Raw genomic sequence first — 21,480 nt, forward strand, 5'->3', positions numbered from 1 at the left:
AAGAGATTGGGCCGTTTACCTTGTAGACTGTCCCACATTATAATTTTGCCGGACTTTTCCCTTCTAGTGTCATTTCCCTTGTTCCTTGTCCTCTGAATTTCTTGTTAAATGGAAGTCAAAGCATGATTAGATTCATGATCACCGTTTTGAAACACTTTATAACGAAGTATAATACACATACCCCATATACTGTAAGGGTATGAGGTTGGTGAATTTTCACCATCTGAACATACTCAGGTCAAGAAGACTATTACCTGCTCCTCAGAAGTCCCCCTGAGAAATGCAACCATATCATTCACGTGGTTGTAATTTGTTCATTTCCACTGAGCCCAAGCGGGGCGTCTCAGCCTCAGTATTATTGACATTTTAGGCTACATAATTCTTGAGACCACCTGCGGAGGTATTGCAAAGGCTCGGCATTCCCAATGGACAGGACAGGAAGTCAAGGAGGAAGGTGGACAAGGTGGGGAGAGGAAGTTGGTCCCGGACTACATATAGATAAAGAAGGGAAGGAGAGAAAGGCTGGTGCTGGAGCTTGTGAAATGAGGTATAAATTGCAAATCACAAGTGTGTTTATTTACAGAAAAATCATGAGAAGCAGGGACAGATGGGGCCGCAGGGAGGTGGGAGCGGCAGTGAGGCCAGGCACCTGATTCCGAGGTCGTTAGCTGGTTGCAGGAAACACAGGCTGGGCTGTGGGGGAGGTTTCTCTCTCTGCCAGCTGAGGCTGAAGCCCCAGGAGGGGCATCTAAGGGCCAGAGGTGCAGGAGGGGCATCAAGAAAAGACTTTCAGGTGCTCCACCAGGCGTGGGTCCTTGTAGAGCTTTTCCTCCAGAGCCAAGTACTTCAGCGGGGCCAGCTCCTTGTGTCTGAGATCGGAGGGAGGAGCGAGAGGTGGTGGTGGGGTTACAGAGCTGGAACTCCGGCTTCCTAGTGGGTCCCCTCGGGCTCCCCTGCCCCCCTCACCGGTTGAGCCGCTGTTCCAAGATACGGATGCGGAACATGGCCTGAGAGCAGTAACTCAGGTACAAGTCTTCGTCCTCGGTGGTCAAGGTCACCTGGTTCTCCTGGTACCACTGCTGTTTCTTCTGCAGCTCCTGCGTCTCCTGCGGGCACAGGCACGGAGAGGAGAGCGCAGGAGGGGTGATGCAGGCTGACCCGCACCCAGGTCACCAGAGAACCCAGGAGGGTTGACTCCGCAATCACCATCCACAGACGTCAGAGGAGCAGCGGCGGGGCCAGAAAATGCCTTGAGTGGGAGCCCCTGGGGTTGTGTTTAGAAGGATACAAGTCCATGGGGTCAGAGCAGGGTTCAAGACTGAGACAGCAGCTGAAACCGGTTTGGCTCAGTGGATAGAGCGTCGGCCTGTGGACTGAAAGGTCCCAGGTTCGATTCCGGTCAAGGGCATGTACCTGGGTTGCAGGCACTTCCTCAGTGGGGGATGTGCAGGAGGCAGCTGATCGATGTTTCTCTCTCATCGATGTTTCTAACTCTCTATCTCTCTCCCTTCCTCTCTGTAAAAAAAAATAATAATAATAAAAAAAAAAAAAAAAAAAAGACTGAGACAGCCGTGTGGCTCTGGAACAGCTACCTTTTCAGAGCTTCCAATTTTCTGTCTGTCAAACGAGGGCCGTTGTACACACTCACCACCACCACACAGAGCTCCTTGTGAAGATTAAATGAGATAATGCATAGGAACTGCATGGTATACTTTCAACCAATAGAAATGCATCAAGGACTAGAAGTTGTTACAATGCACCATCCTTCCATCCATCCATCCATCCATCCATCCATCCAACCACCCATCCATTCATTCATTTACGCAGCCCTCCATCTACCCATGCATCCATCCTCCTGTTCATCCACTACCCATCCATTCACCCACTATCACCCGTCCGTCTGTCTGTCCGTCCGTCCATCCATCCATCCATCCCTTCATCCACCCTTCCACCCAATGAACAAGAGTGAGGGGGGACAAGTTGGTCATCTGGAAACTCCCAGCAATGGGTCCCTCCCACGTCTGTGACGTGGGGGGCAAAGAACCCTGTGCCCGTTTTCAAGATGAGGATGCCAAGGTCCTCTACCCGGGCCCCGGCTGTACCTGCTCGAAACGGGCCTGGATAAGGTTGGCCTTGTCGATGAGCCGCTGCTTGAAGTCCATGAGGCACTCGTCCTTGAGGCGAATGGCCTGCCAGCGTGTCAGCTTCTCTCCTGGTGGCAGCTGTGCCAGGAACGGGGCCAGGTAGTCCAGCTGGGCCTCCACCTGCCGCAAGTGCTCTTCGTGCATCACGCGCTCCTGGGGGGGGGGGGGGGAGGTGGAGAGTCAGCCGGACCAGCAGGGGCTGCAGAGACCTCCCAGCCAGCTCTGCATCAACATGTGACCACACAAAGCCAGTCCTCAAACCCAGAGCCCAGTGTCTGGTGCCTCTGGGACGAGGCCTCAGAGCAGCCTGGGTGCTGTCTCTTGTACCGACGGTGATTAGTAGCAGCCAACTCTCTATCGTCCTTGAATTTATCGTCCTAACGCTCAGTCGATGCTCGCTCAGTAAATGGTGAGAAATGGTGGTTATTCATGATGTTGAATCAAAAACTACCAGTAAGGCTCTCCCTCTTCCCCTTTCACCCCGGAGCCTTCTGTCTCGTGTTGGCAGACAAGGGTTGGAGATGTGGGGGCCGGTGCCCATCCCTGGGAGTCTGAGAACCGGCCATCTGATGCCCTGTCCTGCTTCTCCAACCTCCAACTGTTTTTGGAAATCTCTCCTTGGTTGGTGAAGGAGATGTAGAAGCTGGCCTCGAACCCAGGCTGGGCCGTGCAACCTGAGGGGGTAACCTGAACGCCCCGTGCGGCAGGGGACGGAGAACTCAGGCCCGTGGCCAGGTCTGGAGCTCGAGGGGAGCCCCGGGCGGAGGTGGGCGCACACTCCTCATTCCTCCCGCCAGCAGAAGAGGCCTTGGGTTGGCCTCAGCCCCTGGAGGTGGGGGAGACCTGGCCTGGGTCCTGAGTGCTCTTTGGGGTGAAACACAGAAATGGCCGGCTCAGCAGCAAGGATGACCACAATGAGGTCAATGACTTCGCCCCCTAGAGAGGGCTTCCCGGCAGAATCCCTAGTCATCCTCATCGCCGGGAGGCCCGGGGGTCCAGAAAAAGTCAGGGCCGGGCAGGGAAACGAGGCTCACCATGGCCTCCCGGTACTCCCGGCTCTTCTCATTGCGCTTCGTGTCGTAGATGGAGATTTTCAGCGTGTGCGCCTCCTCCTCTTCCTCTAGAAGCTTCAGGATCTCCAGCACCTGAGTTGGCAAGTGGGGGAGGGCATGGTTAAGGGACCCCCCTAGCCCTGCCACCTCCCACCTGCCCACTCTCCCAGGGGACCCTACCTCCAGCTCCGACTCCCAGGCCTGATGTCTGGACAGCTTCTCCTGCTCCTTCAGCTGCATCATGGCCTCGTACTGGTACAGCAGCTTCTTGGTGTGCTCCATGGGCTCCACCTGCAACAGCGGCCACAGTGACAGAGAGGCAGCAACGGCTGGGGTCACGGATGGACTCTGCAGCCAGACCTCTTGGGTTCAAATCTCCCCCTGCCATTTTCTAGCTGTGTGACCTCAAGCAAGTTGCTTCACCTCTCTGGGCTTCAGTTTCCTCATGTATAAAAACAAACAAACATGAGCCTGGCTGGTGTGGCTCAGGAGGTCATGGTTCAATTCCCAGTCAGGGCACATGCCCAGGTTGTGGACTTGATCCCTGGTAGGGGTCGTGCAGGAGGCAACTGATCAATGATTCTCAACACCGATGTCTCCTCTCTCTCTCTCTCTCTCTCTCTCTCTCTCTCCCCCCCTCTCTCCCCGCCCCCTCCCTTCCTCTCTGAAATCAATAAAAAATATATATATTTTAAAAGGCCCTTAACAAAATTGATGGCAACTCAATTATTTTAAAAAACAAACACAGATAATAACAGAAGAGAAACTAGAGACTTGGAAGAATGAGCCAGGAGAGTGAGGATCTGAACTAGGAGAGCCGGCCCAGGAGGTGAGAGGATCGTCTCCTCCAGCGCTGGTCCCGGGATCTGGGGTGTGCGCTGCCGGGGCCTGGGGGGTTAGGGAGTGGTCTTGGCCTGCTGGGTTGTCTTTCTCTGGGGAAAGGGTAAGAGTTTCAGAAGAGCTGCAAAGAGAAGGACCCTGGGAGGGGAGCTGTTCCTTTTCCCCAGGGGCAGAGATGAACTCCCGGCCGGGAACCTGGCCTTCTACTCACCCACCCGCCGCCCCTGCCCGCCACGGCCCCCAGGCCCACCTCGTAGCTAAGACACATGTCGGGGGTCATGATGATCTTGTTGCCCTTGCTGTCCACCTCGGTGCGCCGCAGGAACTCGCGCCGGGAGGCCGTGATGTGGTCCTCGCGGCAGTGGTAGCGCAGCTGGATGCGCTCCTCCAAGATCAGAAACACGCGCTCCTCCACGTCCTCGTCCGCGGGCTTGGCCGGGTTGCGGGAGAAGCGCTCGGTGATTTTCTGCGAGGCCAGCACGTGCAGAGGGTGAGTGGCGGGGAAGGGGATTTCTGTGTGTGGCCCCGAGGGCGGGGACACTGGAACCTGGGGTCAGTTAGGGGTTCCTGGGGAGCAGCCCCCCCCAGCCAGACAACGGTTCTGGTGGCCCCGTAGGTTTCAGTGCCAAGCCACACCAGGCCTGTGTGCTGCTGGATGACTTCTCTAGCTCCCGCCACAAGACTCTGCTTGCTCACCTCTGGAGGTGGGGAGCTCACTACCCTTCCAGGTGGCCGTCTCTATGACTAGACATCCCTTCCTGCTAGAGCAGCGGTTCTCAACCTGTGGGTCGTGACCCCTTTGGCGGTCAAACGACCCTTTCACAGGGGTCGCCTAAGACCATCCTGCATATCGGATATTTACATTACGATTCATAACAGTAGCAACATTACAGTGATGAAGTAGCAATGAAAATAATGTTATGGTTGGGTCACAACATGAGGAACTGTATTTAAAGGGCCAGAAGGTTGAGAACCACTGTGCTAGCGAGAGGTTTTTTGTTGGTTGGTTGGTTGGTTGGGTTTTTTTTGGTATGCAGGCATTCAATTCAGTGGTCACAGAATTTGTAATGATATGGAGGGGGAAAAAATGCACAACTTAATAGTAAGTGGGTGATACAGGGATTCTACCTACAGACACACACATATCTCAATTAAGTTAGAAAAGACCCTAAAAACCAAACCTAACCTAACTGGTTTGGCTCAGTGGATAGAGCGTCGGCCTGCAGACTGAAAGGTCCCCAGTTTGATTCTGGTCAAGGGCATGTACCTTGGTTGCTGGCACATCCCCAGTAGGAGATGTGCAGGAGGCAGCTGATCGATGTTTCTCTCTCATCGATGTTTCTAACTCTCTATCCCTCTCCCTTCCTCTCTGTAAAAATCAATAATATATATATATCTCAAACCTATATTATGTAATAATATCTGAGAGATGCCATTCTGAGATATTTTTTACTTTTTCCCCCTTTATATTTTTCTCTATGTTTATATATTTCCATATATTTATATTTTCCCATATATTCTAAATGTTTAGTCTGAGTGTGCACTTCTTATAAGAGAAACGACACCTCCTGGCCTCGTGGCTGAGGGCACGATGGGGAACATCCCTCTGGAGCCGGGGCTGCGCCCATCCCGGGGTCACCCGCCTGTCCGCGCACCCGGCCCCCAGCCCAGGAGGCCCTTACCATCATAGGCCGGGGGTTGGACTCCGCGCTGCTCAGCGTGACCTTCTTGACCCTGGACCCGTACGTGACATGGCGGTAGGCGAGGAAGTCGGGCCGCCCTTGGTAGTGCTCCGTCATCGTCTTGGGCGTCTCCTCCCGCTTTATCAGGCCATCCACGCGGGCCTTCTCGTAGAACTCCATGACGCGGTCGTTCTCGGGCTGCATGGACATGTAGGAGTGCACTGCGGCGGGAGGGGGAGGCGGCGGGGTCAGCACCGGGAGCTCTGGCCACCCTCTGGGTACCCCAGCCCTGACCTCACGGAGGAGCCTTAGGTCTGGAACTCATGTCCCCCTGTGGGGTATGTAGGCGGTTTCCAGCCTCTTTCTTATCACAGATAACGCCGTGACGAACATCTGCAGCGCGCATTTAAAAACCATTCTTGCCCATAATTTGCTCGGGACAAATTCTCAGCCGTTGAACTGCTGTGCACAAAGCACGAGTATGTTAAGGCTGGTGTTGGTTACTTTGCCCGACTGCCCTGGGGAAGGGTTGTGCCAATTTGCTGTCCTGCCAGCAGCGACAGGGGCGACTTCTGCTGCTTTGCACACCTGCTCGCTCCCTGTGGGGCCGGCCATTTCTCCATCTTTGACGATGACATGAGTGCTGTAAGATGGTCCCTTAGTGGGCTAGTTTTATTTCAACCACCAAGTGAGGCTGACCTTTCTCTGAGGGGTGGAGGGAGGAGGTAGTATGTTGACCTTATGTTTTCTCCCTTCCCAGCATTCATGGTCATGGGCACGGCCTCCACGCCCTCTGCCCACTGCATCGCCCTTGTTGGAGCATTTGCTGGTTTTATTGCTCAGCATCCTGACCCCCCTGTACCCGTGGCCCCGCTGTGCGCCTGACCCCAACCACGGCATCAGCATGTGGCCCTGCTCTCACGGTTCTGGAGGAACACTTGTCACATGTCCTTGCACCTTCTGTGCTTCCCTGACCTCTCGCACCTGGTTGGCTGGAGGAGGCCCCTGTGGCTACACAGACACGGGTTCTTCCCGCCACACGCCAGTCGCGTGGGGGCCGCTCTGAGGAGCGTGGAAGGCCCCGCTGGGGGCCCTGGCTGGCCCGGCAATGGGGTCCACTCACCACGCAGAGCCTGGGGATGGCCCGGCTTGAAGTAGTCGATGATCAGGCCCGTGTCCTTGTGGATGTGCCTCAGCTCCAGCATGTCCTCCCGGTTCTGGTACCACTCCTTCATCTCCAGCAACTTGGTGCCTGTGTGGACGAGTGGTGCTGGCTGCAGCCAGGCCTGCTGCCCGGGCCTCCATCCCCCATTCCCAGCAGCGCCCGCCCGCACTCACACCGAGAGAGCGTCAGTGATGTGCCAAACCAGCAGCGCCCGCCCGCACTCACACCGAGAGAGCGTCAGTGATGTGCCAAACGTCCCACAGCACGTCGGGGGACCTGCCCCCCCCCCGTGCCCGGCTGTCCCCCCCTTACACTCCAAGTCCTCGTAGGTGCTGAGGCGGGACATGAGGCCGTTGCTGTTGAGGTACGGGGCCCACTTCTCCAGCTTGGCCCTCTTGTACTGGATCACCTTCATCCCGTTTGGGCAGCGGGTCTCGAACGCTGTGGGCAGGGTGGGCTGGGGTGAGGGACCTCGCCAGATCAGGGGGAGGGGGGCCAACCCCCCTCAGCCCTCAGCCAGCCCCTGTCCACTGAGCTGCCTGCTGAGCTCCTCCCGGCCCCAGGCCTGCTGGGGGTGGGGGTGCAGAGGAGAGTGGACTCCAGGAGTGGTTCTTGCCCTGGAGTTCTCAGATCTGAGCCTGACCAGAGGACCCACGCCCCGCGCCCCCATTCACCCCGCACCCCCCTCCACACACACACACACTGCCAGGCCTTTGCCTGCGCAGATCTCTCTGGGAGAAGCACCATCCCCTCCTGCCCTAACCTGGCTCCTTCTGAAGTGTCACAACTTAGCTCAGAGGACACCTCCTCCTGGATGCCCCCACCCACCCCAGGCCCCCACCCCGGGAGCCGGGTGCTCCCCACCCTGGTTCTCATGACACGTCTCTGGCCCTTCCCCCTGTTGGAATAGCCTAGGGCAGTGATGGCAGACCTATGACTGGTGGGCCCTCCATCCCGGCAGAGCTGTGTGTGTGTGGCAGGAAGGAAGGACGAAGAGGGGACAGCAGGAAGCAGAAGGGGTGGGAGTGAGGGGCTGAGGGGCCAGGGCAGCCTTGGCTGGCGTCCCCCTGGGTCACTGTTGCCCAGGCCCTGGGGAGGGGGAGCGAACACACACGGACACACCTTCGGAGGAGATCTCGATGGGCTCCACCCAGGAGTGCGGCATGTCAAAGCCCTTATCCTCGTCCTCCTTGCCCTGTTGGGAGAGGCGGGTGGGGTCAGAAGTTATAGGCAGGGCCTCTGTCTTGCCCACCCCCCCACCTCCCCCACCCCTCACCCAAGGTCAAGCCAGTGTGGTGTGTCCGCTCCCCTAGGGGAGCCAGAAGTCAGGGCAGGTCTGACCTGGCCTGGTGTGACCCAAGATAGGGAGGAAGGGGAGCGGCCTGCTCCCGGGGGGCTGGGCCCTCCCCTGCAGCTCCTGGCTGGGCGGCAGCACCCCTCCCCTGCACGCCCCCTGCCCTCGGTGGTCAGAGGCACCAACATGGCCATGGCCCTTGGTTGAGAAGGGCTTGGAGTCAGGTGGACCCAAGCCCCAGCCTCCACCCAACAGCAGCTCAGGGGTCCCGGGAAAGTCTTAACCGCTCTGAGCCTCCGTTTCCCAACTGGGGCCTTGGGAGGGTTCAGGGGGAGAAGGCACATAAAGAGCTGGGGACACTGCCTGGCTGTCCTTATTGGCTGGTTCTTTCTCTCTGAGCCTTGATTTCCCCCAACCATGCAATCAGGCCTGGCCTAGACAAGTGGTCCTCTAACTAGGGCCATGGTCGGCAAACTGCAGCTCAAGAGCCACATGCGGCTCTTTGGCCCCTTGAGTGTGGCTCTTCCACAAAATACCACATGTGGGCGTGCACGTGCGATTGAAACTTCGTGGCCCATGTGCAGAAGTCGGTATTTTGTGGAAGAGCCGGTATTTTGTGGAAGGGCCACACTCAAGGGGCCAAAGAGCCGCATGTGGCTCGCGAGCCGCGGTTTGCTGAGCCGCAGTTTGCTGACCACAGAAACCTGAAAAAGATGTTCTCAATTTAAAGCTTTTCATCCACAAACGTGGCTCAGGCCTTTGCCGCCTGCTCATCTCATCAGGCCACCCCTCGTGGCCAGCAGGGGGCGCCTGTGCACCGGATTTACTGTCGGGTCCCCAGAGCTGAGGACACTGAATACGCCCAATACAATTTCCCGGGTGTCTACACATGTCACACCGATGGTCTCACTTGTCCTCAAGCAGTTCCAGCAGATGGAACAGACTCGCCGTGGAGAACCCAGACTACAGAGCCAAGCTGTCACATTCCAGGTTCACATCCCCGCTCTGTCACTTACTGGCTGTGTAACTCTGGGAAAAGTTACTTCAGCCCTCTGCGTGTAAGTCTTCCTGTCTGTAAAAGGGGATGATGGTCACCATGCACGGTAAGGCTAGTACCCACCTCTCCCGGTGGTTGTGGAGATTTAGACAAGTTAATTCAGGCTCAGCACCGACAGGCACTTAGTAAGGGCCATACGAGGGTTACCTATCGCTATGGTAGGATTGCGTCGCCCAGAATCCATATGAACTCGCCCCCAGGACCTCAGAACCTGACTATATTGGGAGATAGGACCTTTAAAGGGGTAATTAAGGTAAAATGAGGTCATTAGGGTGAGCCCTAATCCAATCGGACTGGTGTGCTTAGAAGAGGAGGGGATTAGGACATAGGACACACAGAGGGAGGACCCCGTGAGGACACGGGGAGACGACAGCCATCCACAAGCCCAGAAGAAGAAACCAACCCTGCTGACACCTTGGTCTTGGACTTCCAGCCTCCAGAACTGCGAGGCAATACCTTTCTCTGGTTTAAGCCCCACAGCCTGTGGTACTTGGTTATGGCCGCTCTAGCCAATGAATGCACCTCTTATTAGTTCCATGACTATAACTGACCCATTGGCCCCACTTCTCCACTTGACATACGGAGGATGAAACTGAAGCTTGCAGTGGTCAGGGAGTTCGCCCAAGGTGTCACAGCCAACCCCCAAGGCCTCTGGGCCCCTGACCTCACACACAGGCCTTCCTGCCGATCTGCCCGGAGCACTAGGAGATCAGAGGAGGGATGCTGGTGGCTGGGGGAAGGCCCGAGGTGAGTGACCTTCAGAAGGACTAATAGGACGGACAAGAAAGGCCTAGCAGTGCTTGGGGGAGGTCACAGTGGCTCTGCAGAAAGGCCCAGAAGTGAGGGGCTTCCCGGGCCTGTGAAGGTGGTCTTAGCAGCCTGCTCCAAGGGCATACTCCCTGAACAGGATCATGTGTGTGTGTGGGCGGGGTGGGGAGGGGGGAGGCAGGGACAGGACCTGAATGCAAGTCCCAGCCCTCCCCTACCCCATTGGGTCATTGGATCTGTCTGGGCCTCAGTTTGTCCATCTATAAAATGAGGCCATAATCCAGACCCTCGAGGAACTTATAATCAGTCTATCTGGTCTGTCCTCTCCCATACGCATGCATGCTAGCGGGACTTTTGTCAGGCCAGCCTGAACCAAGACCAAGTATGAAGCCCCCCACCTCCCCCTGCCCCCAGCCCCCTAGGCAGGTGAGACTCACCAGGTTTTCTACGTCATCATCATCCATCAGGTTATCATCATCATCATCCAGGATCGATAGGTGAGGCTTATCGGTCCCCAAAAGCAGGTACTCCCACCTCACAGGGTCTCCCAGGTCAAAGATCAAGTCCTGATGGAGGAGGAGACCAGCTGAGCACACCCCACAGCCTTCACACCCCCCTCCTGCTCCACAGGGCACAGCAGGGACCTGGGCCCCGGGTCAGAGGGGCACAGAGTGGGCTCCGACAGCCCCTGTGAGTCCATGCCCACCCTCCTTATCTCAACAGGGAAACCGAGGCCCCGAGGGGGGCTGGAACCCCCCTTCTGCTGCTCAGTCTCCCACGAAGAAGTCCCACTGTTGGTCTCTGGGATAGGTCTGGATGTGGGGCGATTCTGCATTGCCTGGGGCATCCCAGGCAGTGTGCAGAGCAAACACAAGCCAGTGAGAGGTTATGGGAGGGGCGATGGCAGGCTTTTAAAAAGCCCTCCTTAGGGTCTTACTCACACCAGGGGGAAGGGAAGCAGGCAGGCACACGTGGCATTGCACAGAGGAGGCAGGTGGGGTTTCTCCTCCGTGGCCTGGGCCCCCCACCTCTGTTCACTTCAGTCCACCTGTGCCTAGGCTCACCTGCCAGGTAACTCCCAGCAGGTGGGGAGCACCCCACATCCCAGTCAACCTCCCCAGGGTGGCATGCTGTCCCCAGAATCAGGTCCCAGAGGGAGGGCAAAGGCTTCAGAACAGCTGCGAGTGTTGTCAACTCACGTAAGTGGCTCTGAGGTTATATACTAGTATATCTCTATATAAAAGCCTAAGCAACCGAATGACCGGTTGACTGGTCGCTATGATGCGCACTGACCATCAGGGGGCAGATGCTCAATGCAGGAGCTGGCCCTTGGTGGTCAGCACACTCCCACAGCAGGAGCACAGCTCAGCTGATCGATGGGCGGCAGACACTGGGCTCATGGCTGGCGGGCACTGCTGTGGGGCTACCGAGCAGCTGCAGGTGCAGCGGGGCTGGGATGAGTGGGAGCGGCTCAGCACCTAGCCGGGGCTTGGGCTCCTCCCTGCCGCCTGCCGCTTCATGCACCACTACATCCCTCGGGCCCAAACCGGCAGTCCGACATCCCCTGAGGGGTCCTGGATTGAGAGAGGGCGCAGGCCAGGCTGAGGGACCCCACCGGTGTACGAATCCGTGCACCGGGCCTCTAGTACATATATATTTATGGAAATTCTTTGAGCTGTACACTTAGGGTGGATGTACTTTTCTGCCAGGTACGCTGCATTTCAATACAATGTTTTTAAGTCATTCAGACAAACTAACCATCCACACTGTACAGGATACACAGATCGAAAGAGAGACGGTCCCAGCAGAAGGGAGTGGGCTCTGGAGACTCAGCTCTGGGGAAAGTCGGCAGCCCTGCAGGCCTGGTGGCCAGCTCTGCCACAGGTCACCCCCCGCCCCCGACTGCCACACCCACGCAGGCCCCTGCCCAGCACCTTGCAGCAGTTCCAGCAGTCCTGCATGTTGACCCAGTAGTTCTTGTGGTTCCACAGGCTCTCGATGCCCAGGAAGTGGTCGTCCTGGGTGCTGTAGCTGCGTGCCGTTAAAGGGTCAATGAAAAAGCTCTCGGGCACCTCACGCTTCCCCGACAGCACCAGCACCCACGAGTGCACCCGCAGGCCGTACAGGGGGTCGGGTTTTGCATTCTCCGCCTCCTGCACAGAACAGGTGGGTGACTATGGGCCACATGGGTGGGAAGGGGAGGGAGTCATCTCCCCAGGGCTAGGGAATGGGCAGGAGAGCTGAGTTCTGATCCAGACTGTCCCATTGGCTGGCTGTATGAGAATATCATCCCACCTTTCAGTCAGTTTTCTTATCAATAAAGTGGGAGGGACTGACTCGATCTGGGGTTTATAACTGGGCTCTTTGGAGTGCTAGGGTAGCTGGGATTTACTGGCTTTCTGTGTTGTGATTTGTGGTGAGATTTCATCCAAAGAAAGGTAGTGGGACATAATATGGCTTCCTTGTCTGCCTCCCTTTGGGAGAAGGGTGACTGTGTCATGTTCATTCTTGTATCCCTAGTGCCTAACCAGAGGAGATGCTCAGTAAATACCATATGGGAGGAAAGGAAAGAAAGGAGGGAGGAAAGGAGATAGAAGCAAGGATGGGAGTGTGGATTGGTAGGAGAGATGGAAGGAAGAAAGGAAGGAAGGAAGGGAGGGAGGGAGGGAGGGAGGGAGGGAGGGAGGGAGGGAGGGAGGGAGAAGAGATGGGAGGATGTATGTTTGTATGTATGTATATACTAGTATGTATGTATGGATGGATGGATAGGAGGATGGATGCATGAGGGAGAGATGGGAGCATGGATAGAGAGATTGGAGAATAGATGGATGGAAGGATGGATGGATGGATGGATGGATGAATGGATGGAGAGATGGATGGATGGATGGATGGATGGATGGATGGATGGATGGATGGAGAGATGGATGGATAGATGGATGGATGGGTGGATGGAGAGATGGATGGATGGGTGGATGGATGGATGGATGGATGGATGGATGGATGGATGGAGAGATGGATGGATGGATGGATGGAGAGATGGATGGATGGGTGGATGGATGGATGGATGGATGGATGGATGGATGGATGGATGGAGAGATGGATGGATGGATGGATGGATGGATGGATGGAGAGGTGGATGGATGGGTGGATGGATGGAGAGATGGATGGATGGGTAGATGGATGGAGAGATGGATGGATGGGTGGATGGATGGAGAGATGGATGGATGGGTGGATGGTTGAGGATGGATGGGAGAGCATATGTAGGTGAGTCTTTAGTGAGAGAGTCTGGAATGAGGCAGACACCAGAAGTGCCCAGGCAGCAAAGCTCTGCCATGAGAAATCTATCACCAGAAGCTGGCTGACCACCAACGGGAGATTCCCAATGGCCAGGCCGAGGTGGTGAGAGGGCGAGGAGGGGATTTGGACGTGGGTGTCCATACACATATCTCTTCCACAACCTGTGTCTTTCCCGTTCCTAGAAACGCCTGCTCGAGAGCTAGGCTCAGGGGTTGAGGGCCGAGGACCGTGGACCCACCTTGAGGCGCTCCTCTTCCTCCTTCAGCCGCTTCTCCTCCTCAGCTTTGATCTTTTCCTGCTTCTTCCTCTCCTGGTCCTGCTCGTACCTGCTGGTCAGGTCCCTGGGGGGTTTGACGGCGTACTTCTTAGGTGGTGCCACTTGCTTCCTCTGGACCGTCTGTCACCGAGCGAGAGAAGAACATCAGCGGCCGCTAACCACCGCCCCCGGGCCCGGGAGATCGATCACAGCTGCGCCTGGAGCCTGCGAGCTCTCTCGCTTGCAGCTCCGTGACCTCCCGCGTCCCTAACCGCGGGCTCTTCTGTAAATGGGAATGGGAATGGGAATAACAGAATCTTCTCCCAGGAGTCTTCTGACAAGACAGGGAAATGCCATGGGAGGTGCCCATCAGTCCCGGCACTCGGGAGATGTGGTTTTCTCTCCTCCACATCTAGCCCCCCCGACCCTCTCCCCCGGCCTTGATGTCCACATGAGCTGTGATCTGGAGAGCGGGGCAAACTGTCAGGAGTCAGATTTTCCAGATTTTGCCTTCGGAGAGTTTCATATCGTTATTTTATTTTATTGATTTCAGAGAGGAAGGGAGGGAGAGATAGAAACATCAGTGATCAGAATCACTGTTCGGCTGCCTCCTGCACGCCCCCTACTGGGGATCAAGCCCACAACCCAGGCATGTGCCCTGACGGGAATGCTCAACCACTGAGCCACGCTGGCCGGGCATATCTTGACATAAAGTAAGAGTTTGCTGTGTGTGTGTGTGTGTGTGTGTGTGTGTGTGAGAGAGAGAGAGAGAGAGAGAGAGAGAGAGAGAGAGAGAGAGAGAGAAAGTGAGAGAGAGAGAGATCAGTGGCAAGAAAAATATCCGGGAGAGAACACCACAGAGGCGGCAGACGTGGGTGCGGTGGGCTTGTGGAAGTTTGGAGGGAGAAACCGCGACCCTCCCTGGTTTAGAGCCGGACAGACGAGCCTCGGCCCCGCAGTCTCCATTTATGAGCCGAGCCACTCTGGCCACGTGTAAAATCAAACGAGAAGGCACGCCCAAGTCTGTGGGCACAAGTGGCTCACACGCTGGGATGCCCTCTGCCTGTGTCAGCATTGGTAACATTTTAATCATCAACATGCTGGCTCAGCTAAGAGGCCCGCGTGTCAGCTCACAGGCCTTTGGAGCCAAAAGCAGGGATGGGAGACTCCATCTTCCTTAAGGAGGTGGGCCTGAGAGAGTGAGGCCCTCACCTGGTGCCTCCCTCCACCAGAGCATCACCGGGGCCGCCAGGTGCTCGCCCGGGTGGCGCACAGGTGCACACGTCTCAGGCTGGGTGCCCAGGCCCCGGTCCCTGCGCTGCAGACATCCACGGGGCTGACACTGATCACCGAGTTTTGGTGTCAACCCAGGTCATGAAAAGCACTCTCTGCCTGTCGTGCGGCTATTCCCCAAAGGAAAGAGCTGCTTTCGTGGTTCCTAAAGTGAAATCCACTGCAGGGCATTTCTTGTGTGCACAGCAGCCGGGGGGCATTTGGCATCTCAGTTTACAGACATAAAAACCGCCGCATGCTCAAGGGCGGGTGACTTTTTCTTTTCTTGCTGTTAAAAAGGGGCCTTTTTTCTTTTTTTAACCTGGGGACGGGAGATCAAAATGCCCATTTATCTGTTTTCTCCTTAGCTGAAAACGGCTGGATGGGCTTTTAAAAATATATATATTTTTATTGATTTCAGAGAGGGGAAGGGAGCAGGAGAGAAAGAGAGATAGAAACATCAATGATGAGAGAGAATCATGGATCGGCTGCCTCCTGCACGCCCCCTACTGGGGATTGAGCCCACAACCTGGGCATGGGTCCTGACCGAGAATTGAACCGTGACCTCCTGGTTCTTAGGCCAACGCTCAACCACCGAGCCACGCCGGCCAGATGCCTGGATGGACTTTTATCCAATATGCAGGGTACACGTGGGGGAATTTGAAATAAGCCATGTGGCATTCACAAAATTTACCCGCTGGGGAACACAGAAGCTAAAACTGTTACAAGGGGAGAGGGACAGCCACTGTGGGGACTTGGGCTGTGTGTGTTAAGAAACTGAGGTCAGCCCTAGCCAGTTTGGCTCAGTGGATAGAGCGTCGGCCTGCGGACTGAAGGGTCCCAGATTCGAGTCTGGTCAAGGGCATGTACCTTGGCTTTGGGCACATCCCCAGTGAGGGGTGTACAGGAGGCAGCTGATCGATGTGTCTCTCTCATTGATGTTTCTAACTCTCTAGCCCTCTCCCTTCCTCTCTGTAAAAAATATATTTAAATATATATATTTTTTTAAAAAAAGAAGAAAGAAACTGAGCCCAGCCAGAGTGGCCAGAGGTTGAGCATCTACCTATGAACCAGGAGGTCATGGTTCAATTCCTGGTCAGGACACATGCCTGGGTTGTGGGCTCGATCCCCAGTAGGGAGCCTGCAGGAGGCGGTCGATCAATGATTCTCTCTCATCGCTGATGTTTCTATCTCTCTCTCCCTCTCCCTTCCTCTCTGCAATCAATAAAACAAATTTTTTCAAAAGCAGCTGAGGTCAGAGAAATCACTGGTGGTTTGAAACCCGAACTCCGTGGTGAGGGAGCCGTGTTCCTGTGGCCGGGGCAGGGGGAGGAGCCGGGACACGCTGCTTCAGCGGAGCGCCCCCGAGCCCGGCCTACCGTCTTGGACTTCATGGTGAGCGGGCACACCTCCCGGGTCAGGTCCATGAGGCACAGGTCCTGGGAGCCGTAGCCGTTGACGCAGTAGGCGTCGTAGCCGGAGCCGATGAGCATGGAGCAGAGCAGGGTGCTGAAGTCGAAGCAGTTGCCCCTCTGGTACTTGAGCACGGTGGTCGGGGAGTACAGGTGCGTGGGCTGGCGTGGCGGGGGTGGGGGGGTCAGCAGCGCCGGCCGCAGCCCCGGGCCTGTCCTCCCCACGCATCAGGGCTGCGCACTAGCGCCCACGCAGGCCGGACCCCCACAGGGTCCTCTCCTTGGTGGGGTTGGGCAGCCCGCTGAGAACGGGGTGAGAACCACAGGCCCCGCGTGCGGGGAGAGCCGGCCACACTGGCCTCTAGTTCTCAGGGGCTGTGGGCTCCGCGATGGGCAAGACCCCGGGACTGTGGAAGCTGTGGTCTCACGCTCTCTGATGGGCAATTTCATGGCTTTATCCTGAAGTTCCTCTCCCCTTCTCCCCATCCTTTCCTTCTGGCCCCTTCCTCAGGTCTCACTGTGGACCTATTCTTTCTTCCCTCCCTCCCTCCCTCCCTCCCTCCCTCCCTCCCTCCCTCCCTCCCTCCTTTCTCAACCAGAAGCCGACTGAGCCAGAAGCGCAAAGATGAGGCCATGGTCCCTGAGCAGCGGGGCCTCCTCCCTCTTTCCTTTCCCCGCTTCCTGGGGTCATGGAGGGAAGGTCATGGAGGGAAGGCTCTAAGGCAGAGAGAGGCCAAGGAGGCAAAGCGGTGGGAGCCCGAAGACCAGGCCTGCTGTGCGACCCCAGGTAAGCGGCTGCCTCTCTCTGGGCCCTGCCCCCACCCTCCCCAAACCGACTCCTGGGCTGAGTCCTTTCCTCCACCCTTGCCTGGCTTCCCATCACGGGGTGGGGATGGGGCGGGGGGGGGGGGGGTGGGGGACGGGGGGCGGGCGATGCAGCCCAGAGTGGTGCTTACCGGCTTGAGCGGGTCGGCCAGGGGCTCCATGGAGAGGAAGTCCGCAACAAACTGGGCGCAGCTGTCCCAGTTGTAGAGCTCGGTGTAGGGCATCAGTGTGGGCCGGATGGTTGTGCTCACGAACTTCTGCGGGAAGGGGGGCGGGGGGGGGGGGAGATATTTCACCTGGGGGGAGAGCCTGGCGTTCCCAGGAAGCCAGAGACCTCGGGGTGGGGGCAGGGGGCACTCTGGAGGCCTCTCTGGGCTTCGGGCTCCTCCCCCGGGGCCTTGGGAGTTGGAGAAAGGGACTCCTCCAAACCCTTCCGGCCCGGATCCAGGATAAACGTGTGCTGTCCCCGGGCGCCCGTGATGAATCGGTGCCTCCCGCCATCCCCACGGTCCCACCGAGAGCCGCCACACCTGGCACCCCCTCCCCGACCCCCAGTGACCCCGTGAGGCAGGTGCCACTGACAGAGGAGGAAACCGAGGCTCCAAGGGGAAACGGGCTGGTTCAGGTTCACAGTCGGCAGCGGAGCTGGGCCTGTCTGGCTCTGGGCCACCGCCCCGTGTGGGGGACCTCGTGCTACTAGGGCCCTTCAGGGGCTGCTCTGCCACCCGGGGCCAGTGGGCCAGGGCTCCAGGGTCTCCCTATGGATTCCAGGAAGGCCCCACCAGCACTGGATCTCACCCGGACCCACCTAAGGCCCTGCTGACGGCTGCAGGGGGCGTGCAGGCCTGGGATCAGCAGGTAAGAGATGAGGGGAGAATCCCCGAGCCCCCAATGCTGCCCAGACATAGGTTAAAAATCGCCATGCGGCCCAATAAAACAGTCTGTGCGTCTCTGCCGGCCTGCAGGCTGCTGTTTTGCAGCTTTGGGGTTCATCCTCTGCCATTCCATCGACAGATGGGGAAACTGAGGCCCAGAGAGGAGGCTCAGGGACATGCCCTGGTTACAGGGCTGGAAGGAAGGAGCCCAGTGCTCAGGTCCTGGGGCCCGTCCTGGGCATTTTCTCTTCTTTCTCTGCCCTTCCCTGTCTTTAAGCTCTGGCCCAGGGCAGGGCTGTGCATGGCCCACCTCCTTCCACCCTCTGCTATGGGGCCCCCTCCCCCGCCTTCCACGACCCGGCCTTACGGGCACTTGGCACTCGTTCAGCGGGTACAGGAAGAGGGGCACGCGGTCCGGGCACAGGTGGCTATACTGGCAGGAGAAGTTGTCTGCCACCTGCAGCAGGTGCTCCTCCTTGGGCGTGTTGCTTTGGTAGGAGGCGGGCAGCATGGAGGTGTCGACAGTGACCTTGGTGTCCTTGGTAATGACCCTGCGCCCATAGGAGGGATGGCATTAATTAGTCCTCAGGAGGCGAGGCCTGGACTGGAACCCTCCATCCACCTCAGCTGCCATGGGCTCTAGCCCCTCCTTGTTTAATCCTCATGATCAGCACTTGCCCTTTGAAACAGCGAAGGGAACTGAGGAACAGAAAGGTTGAGTGACTTGCCCAGGGTCACACAGCTATCGAGAGTCAGAGTGGGGACTTGGCCCAGGCAGTCTGAAAACAGAGCCCTCACTTTTTTGTTGTTGTTGTTGTTAATCATATTTTTCCAAAGGTTTTTAGAGAGAGTGAAGGGAGGGGGGAGACAGAGAAAGAGGCACATCGATTGGTTGCCTCCCACATGCACCCCGACCAGGGCCAGGGATGGAGCCGGCAACTGAGGGACATGCCCTTGACCAGAAGCGAACCCGGGACCCTTCAGTCCACAGGCCAACACTCTATCCACGGAGACAAGCCGACTAGGGCCAGAGCCCGCGCTCCTAACGGCCTAGCCCCCTCTAAGCCCTGGTCCTGCCGCCCAGCCCAGGTTCCTCATTCGGCCCTGCTCCTCCTTTGCCCAGCCCTGCTCTGACGCGACACGCACGTATCCGGGATGGCGATCTTGATGTCCGACAACTTCTTCTCCAGGTCTCTGAGCATCTCCTGCGTCATGGGGGTTTCCTCCTTCCGCGTCTCCGGCGGTGGCTTCGCCATCTTCTCGCCCCTCTCCGCCGCGTCCTCCCGCTCGGCAGCCTCCTCCTCCTCCACTTTCTCCTTCAGGACCTCCATTCTGGCGTGTCTCTGGCTTCCAGAGGTGAAGTCTCTGCAGGAGGGACAAATGCACTCAGAACAGCCGACCTCGGACCAGGAAAGGGCGGCCAAGACCACCGGTGTCCCCGGGGGAGAGGGGGTGTTCTCGGTGGCTTAGATGGTGGAGAGGGAAATTGAGTCTCCCTTACACTTCCTTTCCGTGGAGGAGACAGTCTGCTTGGTGCTCACATGCCTCTAACACCTTCCTAGCATCACAATTGCCCTTAAAACAAAGACAAGCAGGCCACAGGCTGAGAACCGTTGTCAGGGCAGGCGAGAGTAGCCCAACTTACTACCGTCGCTTGCCTTCTCGTATATTTATTTTCTCATCTTTTTCAAAAATATATTTTTATTGATATCAAAGAGGAAGGGAGAGGGAGAGAGAGAAACATCAATGATGAGAGAGAATCATTGATTGGCCGCCCCACACTGGGGATCGAGCCCACAACCCAGGCATGTGCCCTGACTGGGACTTAACCGTGACCTCCTGGTTCATAGGTCGACGTTCAGCCACTGAGCCATGCCTCACCGTATCTCCTTTCTGTGGAGCATGATGCTAATGCTAATGCTGAAGGGATTACTGTAGTATTACAGAATTTCCTACTTAAATATATTTATTAAGCCAATAAGTGAATTGGCTTAAAGAAATTATTCATGATAGCAAGGTGGTGGTATGGAATATAACAAAATAAAAGTTAAGGTCACTAGAATTGGAACTGAGGCACAGAGGGGGCAAAAGCAGGGCTGCCACCAATTCACCTGGGCCAGGGGCAGGTGTGTGTGGGGGGAGCTGATACAGCTTTCACTCCCCTGGGCCAGCCCACAGGATGAGGTCATTTAAGAGCCACTCGAGACGCCATATGTACCCTGGGAAAGGCCTTCCCATGGTCCCAGAGCCAAGGTTTGCTGAGGTGGACTGCTACTTGCCAACCCAAAGATCCAGCCCCCAATTCCATAAGCAGAGCCCCAATTTAAAATATTCAGCTTCCCAGCCTCCCTTGCAGCTAGCGTCAGCCCTGTGACTTGAACCCAGTTTGGGGCGCTGAGATGTGAATCCAAGTTGCTACCTGTTAAAGGGGTGAGCCCAGCTGGCACAGACGCTTGGCCCTTCTCCTCTTCCTGCCTGGGACAGGGTCATAAAGCAGGGGTACAGCCAATGCATGACCGTGAGATAGCCACTCGTGGGGACCAAAGCTGCCAGAGTGAAGAGGCAGGGGAACCATGATCCCAAGAGGCGCCGTGAGGCCTGAGTAGCACCTCTGGACTTCCCATCGTGTGAGGAAACAGCCTCTGCTTGTTTAAGTCAGTTCCTGTTACACCATCTCAGTGCCCGCCTCCCAGCTCATGGCTTTCCATTACCCCACCTCAAAGATTTTCTTCTTTTTTTTTAACAACACCCAGGGCAAAGGTCCAAAGAGGAGGAAAATCGACCCAATGCACAGAATGTGGTGGTGGGCCAAACCAGTTTGGCTCAGTGGATAGAGCGTCGGCCTGCAGACTGAAAGGTCCCAGGTTCGATTCCGGTCAAGGGCATGTACCTTGGTTGCGGGCACATCCCCAGTAGGGGGTGTGCAGGAGGCAGCTGATCGATGTTTCTCTCTCATCGATGTTTCTAACTCTCTATCCCTCTCCCTTCCTCACTGTAAAAATCAATAAAATATATTTAAAAAAAAAAAAAAGAATGTGGTGGTGGAGGGGTAGTGAGGACTGGGGAGAACAGAGCAAGGTCTCCCCAGACTTGTCATCACCCCCTGGGGTGACCAGGGCCAGGAGGGCAAAGGGACCTGGAGGTAAAGGCTGGGCCCCACTTCCCTGATCCAACCCCTACTTGGGCCTCTTGGGGAGGCAAGTCACTGACCACCAGCTGTGAGAGGAAAACCAGGCTCTGCTCCCAGCTCCTGCAGGGCCCTTGAACCATTCCCTGCCCCTTTCCAGGCCTCAGTTTCCCCTTCGTACTATGAAAGGAGGGACAGGTGTTTTCCATCCAGGTCTGACATTCTGTAGGGCTCCGGAGGAGCTGAACGCGTCTGCTGCTTTTCTGGAGATCAACCCACCTGAGTCCCGGGGGGTCAATATCACACCTGAGGCCCTGTGTCCATCAGGCCCCTTCAAGACCCCAGTTCCCTGCAGGCGAACCTCCCACTGAGCCCAGCAGCCAAGCAACACAGCCCTGTCTGCTTCTTGGACAC

The 21,480-nt window shown here is 56.8% G+C and overlaps 1 protein-coding gene across 1 annotated transcript; it reads right to left on the minus strand.

Annotated features, from left to right (window-relative positions):
- Positions 1-554: 554 nt before the first annotated feature.
- Positions 555-20,662, minus strand: DRC7 (dynein regulatory complex subunit 7). Its single transcript, XM_059667940.1, has 17 exons — positions 19,086-20,662; positions 18,307-18,490; positions 17,196-17,321; positions 16,207-16,401; positions 13,538-13,696; positions 11,937-12,155; positions 10,440-10,568; positions 8,006-8,078; positions 7,196-7,324; positions 6,842-6,970; positions 5,719-5,939; positions 4,287-4,502; positions 3,377-3,487; positions 3,179-3,289; positions 2,103-2,297; positions 967-1,106; positions 555-869 (listed from the first exon to the last, which is right to left on the minus strand). Exons 1-17 carry the CDS (start codon positions 19,268-19,270, stop codon positions 776-778), a joined length of 2,616 nt encoding a protein of 871 aa, XP_059523923.1. The 5' UTR covers positions 19,271-20,662; the 3' UTR covers positions 555-775.
- Positions 20,663-21,480: the final 818 nt, after the last annotated feature.

Source organism: Myotis daubentonii, chromosome 15, assembly GCF_963259705.1.
Source record: "Myotis daubentonii chromosome 15, mMyoDau2.1, whole genome shotgun sequence".
Taxonomy (NCBI): domain Eukaryota; kingdom Metazoa; phylum Chordata; class Mammalia; order Chiroptera; family Vespertilionidae; genus Myotis; species Myotis daubentonii.